This window comes from Saccostrea cucullata, unplaced genomic scaffold (assembly GCF_032062105.1).
Source record: "Saccostrea cucullata isolate Sc308-1 unplaced genomic scaffold, CSIRO_AGI_Scuc_v1 ctg21362, whole genome shotgun sequence".
In the NCBI taxonomy this organism is placed as follows: domain Eukaryota; kingdom Metazoa; phylum Mollusca; class Bivalvia; order Ostreida; family Ostreidae; genus Saccostrea; species Saccostrea cuccullata.
The window spans coordinates 4,235-9,619 of NW_026940049.1; the positions used below are offsets into that span (position 1 = coordinate 4,235).

General features: G+C 33.8%; 1 protein-coding gene and 1 long non-coding RNA gene across 2 annotated transcripts; one reads left to right on the top strand and one right to left on the bottom strand.

Moving 5' to 3' along the window:
- Positions 1-846: 846 nt before the first annotated feature.
- LOC134254666 (collectin-12-like) lies at positions 847-1,628 on the top strand. Its single transcript, XM_062737201.1, has 2 exons — positions 847-985; positions 1,399-1,628. The coding sequence occupies exons 1-2, from the start codon at positions 847-849 to the stop codon at positions 1,626-1,628; spliced, it is 369 nt and encodes a 122-aa protein (XP_062593185.1).
- Positions 1,629-2,097: 469 nt separating this feature from the next.
- On the bottom strand, positions 2,098-4,805 carry LOC134254665 (uncharacterized). The gene is made up of 3 exons (XR_009989357.1): positions 4,689-4,805; positions 3,644-3,765; positions 2,098-2,298 (listed from the first exon to the last, which is right to left on the bottom strand). It is a non-coding gene; the product is annotated as an uncharacterized LOC134254665 (long non-coding RNA).
- Between the last annotated feature and the right edge of the window lie 580 nt (positions 4,806-5,385).

Consider the following 5,385-nt stretch of genomic DNA (forward strand, 5'->3'; position numbering starts at 1 on the left):
TCTTACATCCAGAATTCCATGGACAATGCTCTTCATGGCGTCATCCTGTGGGGTTGGTAAATTAAACACGGCAAAGTGTCTCTGTCAAATCAAAACCATAAATCATTAAACAGCTGTAACAAAGACACACAATTATACTACATTTCATTATTAGAGAGGTTTAGCAAACCAACGTGTACGCGTACGTGTACCACTAGAAATCTGTGCATTACGTCATCACTTTTGCTAATGACAAATTTCTACACATATCCTCTTACGCAGGTTACGTGTAGATTGCAAAGTACACGTAAGTCCAGACTTGTAGCTTATAATTCTTTAACTGCTGTTTATTTTTCAAAAAGTGTGCGTTTTTCGAAAACCTTAATATTTATTGCAAATACTGATCAAAGAACTGAACGTCAGCAATTGAAAAATATTAGTTTATAGGTAGTTAAAATCACAACATCTAGATTTTCAAAACAGGCTTTGAAGATATTAGAAATCTGTACAATCTTTTTTCTCATAAGTACAAGCATATATTTATGTGAAAAATGGTAATATACGTATTAAAATCATTGCTTTTGCGGATGATTTTTAAATGTAAACCACTTTAACATTTAAAAACTTACATGTACAAGTACAGGTTATAATTTGCTAAACAAGAAAAAAATGTTAACGTGTACGTGTAATTCAAACTTGTAGTTTACACGTACATGTACACGTACAAGTGAGTTTATTACAGTTGACTGTCCAAAGTTTATTACAGTTGACTGTCCAAAGTTTATTACAGCTGACTGTCTAAAGTTTATTTCAGTTGACTGTCCAAACTGGTGGGATTGCTGTGAGCATTGGGTAGGAGCTACTGATATGGACGAGGAAGGTGTTTTTAAGTGGAATCATCGTACCATCTTCACGTTTACAAGCTGGTACGAAAATCAACCTGACAATATTAACAGTGCAGACTGTGCCAAAGTTTGCCGGAATGGTCACTGGGATGATGTTCTCTGTGAAGACCCAAATACATTCATTTGTGAAAAAGAGTAAAAGTCTGTTCTAGAGAACTCGAGTAAAACATTTAAAACCAGATCGATCCACAATGCGTATTCGACAAGTACAAGCACAGGTTATACTTTGTTAAACAAGACGTGTACGTGTAATTCTAACTTGTAATTTACAAAGAACACGTACACTAGCAAGTGAGTTTGCTAAACCTCTCTATCATTTTGGTTGATTGTCCAAAGTTTATTACAGTTGACTGTCCAAAGTTTATTACAGCTGATTGTCCTAAGTTTATTACAGTTGACTGTCCAAATTTTATTTCAATTGACTGTCCAAAGTTTATTACAGTTGACTGTCCAAAGTTTATTACAGTTGACTGTCCAAAGTTTATTACAGCTGACTGTCTAAAGTTTATTTCAGTTGACTGTCCAAACTGGTGGGATTGCTGTGAGCATTGGGTAGGAGCTACTGATATGGACGAGGAAGGTGTTTTTAAGTGGAATCATCGTACCATCTTCACGTTTACAAGCTGGTACGAAAATCAACCTGACAATATTAACAGTGCAGACTGTGCCAAAGTTTGCCGGAATGGTCACTGGGATGATGTTCTCTGTGAAGACCCAAATACATTCATTTGTGAAAAAGAGTAAAAGTCTGTTCTAGAGAACTCGAGTAAAACATTTAAAACCAGATCGATCCACAATGCGTATTCGACTGTTACGTTATTCTTCATTTAATTATATATAAATGATATATTCAGATAAAAATTTGGAGAGTTCGCCAAAACATTTCGTTTTTTTTTTAATTTCGAAAATAAGTATATTTATTGAAAAAGCATAGCTAGTATATTATACATGTACCAGAACATTAAAGGATGACGGAAATGTGGTATAATTTTCATAACAGACGAATCCCATTATGCCTAAAATATTCCATGTTTCTAACTATTACTGGTGTACCTGACAAACTCTACTAATTAGACAGTGATTCTTTATAATACAATTTCATTGAAAAATAAAATATTATTTAGATTTTTAAAAATATATTCTAAACATTCAAGTAAAACGAGGCATCCATATCCATTTGAATAGGTCCGGCCCTCTGACGTGAAAAAAAAAAACACAGCTGGGTACAGTCCACTAATTGTTTTCCCATAGGCGACAATGTTAACGTTTCTTCTCATAGCGATGTCCCTAATTTTCGTTCAGAAGTGAGTGACCCCTCAAATCAAAGCACATCGACTTGTCTTTCCTTGGTTAAAATCTCGAGGTGGCATGTCAGATTCGTTTTCCGGCAAAATGCGTCTGTCTGCGGGAACCTCTAAAAATGAAAGTGAAAGTAGGGAAATTTCAGAGTTCTCACTGGCGTTATAATACACAAAATAATTCGGCTGATCTTCTTGATAAATTACATTTGCCAAGTTTTTTTGGTAGGAAAGATACTGCTAATTAACAAGTGTGAGGCTCAGTTCAGTACATCTGCCCAATTTTTTTTATGCAAGTCTGCAAATTAAGGAACTTGTAATTTTTTCTGCACTACTTTCTTCTCCTACCGATTCTAAAAATAATTAGTGGGATGTACCCAATATGAGAAAGCATTTTTTTGATTTTACAATATTTCACACTGTTTGTCAATCTAGAGCATAAGTAGAGACATCATGCCAAGTTTCATGAAAATTCAACCATTAATTCAGATTTTACAGCATTTACAATTCCATGTGTAATATCCTTAAAAAATGCTCCAATCTAGCCAAAACTGCACCCAAGTTTTAAGTCAAATTTTAGCTTATTAACACATTTATACCATTCTTATTCACCTTCATAACTTTAAATACATATAGTCAAATCATAATCAAGCACTTAATTGGGTCAATTTCACTTATTTTAAAAAATTTATGTATTTCCGCACAAAATATGACCATTTTTCACCCTATAAGTCATAGTTTCTCCAGAAATGACCAAAAAATTAAGTTAACAAATACCCCGAATGTAGTAAAATAAGAAAGTACTGATTATTTCCTGTCCATTGACATATCATTCATGAAATTTGGTCTATGAATAAAAAAGTTATAAGCCTTTATACTCCTATATAGAATCATTTGTTTCAAAGCAATTTTTATGCCAATGCAAATTTAGTCATCTATGACGTCACAATGACATCATAATAATGGATAGCTCAATACATGTGTATCATCACTTTTCCCGTACTTTTCATTTAAGACAAAATCAGTGATAATATATTCATTATAACTTTAAAAAATAAAAATATGTGGTTTTGCAGATTTAATAAATAATCTAGTAAAGCTGTTTTGTTTCCATGGTAACCATTTTGTAATTTGTAGGAAAATGAGACAAAATTTTGAATTTTTGACAAAGGGCATAATTTTGACAGTCAAACATTTATGAAATGTCAATTCTTATATCCGTGTAATCTTAATAATACATAATTTACAAACAAAGATGTAGATCTAATTAATTTGAAATTCTTAAATAAGAAAAGAAAATCTATATGAGCTGCAAAATGTATATAGCAGTGCATGTACAGATTAGTTATAGATAAATACTTCCATATTCTTATCACCTATTCAATATGTACAACCCCCCCCCCCCCCTCCCCACCCCACCTCCACTTCAATGAAATTTTTTTAAAAGAAATTTTAACTTACACATTTTGCCGACTGTCACATTTTGCTGGTGATGTTTCAAGATGTATTCGCATTTGCTGGCCAATAGTTTTAAACACCATCTGCATGAACCTCATGGTTTTCCTGTACCAATCACCATGAACCTAAAAAAAAAAATTCAATACAATAAATGGCACAATATCACATTTGCAGACAGACAGACAGACACACAGACATTCAACACATACAATTTTACCATATTCCTTTTATGCCCCTAACTTGAAATTAATTAAAAATGATGAATTTGCTTCCACTTGAAATCACACTGTTAACATTGGTAATTAAGTTAATTCAGCAGAATAGGTAAAAAGCATGTTTTACTGACAATAATTGTACATTCAACAAATACATGTAATGCAATTGCTAAAAAATATGAGTAAAATTAGTTAATGTACATGTTCACACACATCGTTTAACTCCCAGACACTGTACCCAGCTTGACCGCGCAACTGATCTGAAAGGATGTATGTCCTGTATGTGACCTGTCAATCATCATGTTCCAAAAACATTAAATTGCTATTTACAAATACTGTACTAAGGTATACCTCTTACCGCCTGTGTAAAATACAAATGCCCATCACCCATAAACTGCTAAACACTGCACTGACCAGTTTTGATAACTTTCTGCTAAGTCTACTTTCACTTCGACCTTGACCCTGATTGAATACCGATCCCGACCTCATTTGTGAATTTTTGTGTATTGAAAATAAACCACAGTGGATCATGTACTTCTACATAATTGTTTCTTCATCAAATAATACATTTATGATTCTGAATAAATAAATGATATAAATCGATACATTTAATCTACACGATACATGTGTAAACGATGGGTGATACACGTATGAGCATGTTGACTGTTCCGGGAGGGGGGGGGGGGGGCTAGACACTTTATTTATGAATCAATTTGTTTAAAAATGTATATCAACAATAAAAAAACTGTTTTTTTCATAAATTTTAACAATTGAAAATAATAGAAAACACCAACTTTGAAATAAATTCAAGGTCTATGACATCTATCACTTACTTATAGGCTTCCCAATATGGGTACAGTCCACTAATTGTTTTCCCATAGGCGACAATGTTAACGTTTCTTCTCATAGCGATGTCCCTAATTTTCGTTCAGAAGTGAGTGACCCCTCAATCAAAGCACATCGACTTGTCTTTCCTTGGTTAAAATCTGAAGGTGGCATGTCAGATTCGTTTTCTGGCAGAACCTCTGAAAGTGAAAGTGAAAGTAGAGAAATTTCAGAGTTCTCACTGGCGTTATAATACACAAAATAATTCGGCTGATCTTCTTGATAAATTACATTTGCCAAGCTTTTTTGGTAGGAAAGATACTGCTAATTAACAAGTGTGAGGCTCAGTTCAGTACATCTGCCCAATTTTTTTTATGCAAGTCTGCAAATTAAGGAACTTGTAATTTTTTCTGCACTACTTTCTTCTCCTACCGATTCTAAAAATAATTAGTGGGATGTACCCAGCTGCACGAGATTTACATACAAATAAGTTATCTTGGCGTCAGACACAAAGACAGCTGTACGAGATTTACATACAGATATTGTGTCCTTGGCGTCAGACACAAAGACAGGTACACGAGATTAGGATGCATAGTAGTCCTCCTTGACTCCTGACCTAATCTGGAATTGGGAGGGGGGGGGGGGGTTCGCCTGGAATTAGCAGAGTAATCATATGTATATAGGAAATCTAGTAAATAGTAAAAT

Coding starts and splice junctions, on each gene's coding strand:
- LOC134254666 (XM_062737201.1), top strand. CDS start 847: ATGGACGAGGAAGGTGTTTTTAAGTGGAATCATCGTACCATCTTCACG. Junction 986..1,398: donor TCACTGGGATGATGTTCTCT/GTGAAGACCCAA, acceptor AGTTTATTTCAG/TTGACTGTCCAAACTGGTGG.